Below are 360 nucleotides of genomic sequence, written 5' to 3'. Positions count from 1 at the left end.
GCCGTGGCACCCAGCCGCCCTCTGCCTTCCCTCTCCTTGCAGATGGACCCGGTGCAGAAGGCAGTGATCAGCCACACCTTCGGCGTGCCCACCCCGCTCAAGAAGAAGCAGTTCATCTCCTGCAACATCTGCCACCTGCGCTTCAACTCTGCGGTAAGCGGGGCCGGCGAGCGGGAGCATCCCGCGCCGGGGGCACTGTGCCCATCGTGCCAACAGCAGCTCCTGGGGCTCTGCCCTCCCTCGCTCCATGGGTGTCCCGGCATCTCACTGCCCGTGGGCCCGGGCACTCCGGGGCTGCCATCTCCTGTTTTCCATGCGTCTCTTTCTGCTCCTCGTTTTGTTCGGGGCTGTTCCCCGGCG

At 66.4% G+C, this 360-nt stretch overlaps 1 protein-coding gene across 1 annotated transcript in view; it reads left to right on the top strand.

Moving 5' to 3' along the window:
- Positions 1 to 42: 42 nt before the first annotated feature.
- ZNF385C (zinc finger protein 385C) overlaps positions 43 to 360 on the top strand; it is a gene marked incomplete at its 3' end in the record, with an annotated part of 5,417 nt that continues 5,099 nt past the window's right edge. Inside the window, 1 exon segment of the mRNA XM_010161574.1 lies at positions 43 to 153. Within this exon segment, the coding sequence (XP_010159876.1) occupies positions 43 to 153 (111 nt within the window).

This window comes from Eurypyga helias, unplaced genomic scaffold (genome assembly GCF_000690775.1).
Source record: "Eurypyga helias isolate BGI_N326 unplaced genomic scaffold, ASM69077v1 scaffold18351, whole genome shotgun sequence".
Classification (NCBI taxonomy): Eukaryota; Metazoa; Chordata; class Aves; order Eurypygiformes; family Eurypygidae; genus Eurypyga; species Eurypyga helias.
The sequence above is the reverse complement of the archived record's forward strand: the minus strand, read 5'-3'. Positions and strand labels throughout refer to the sequence as shown.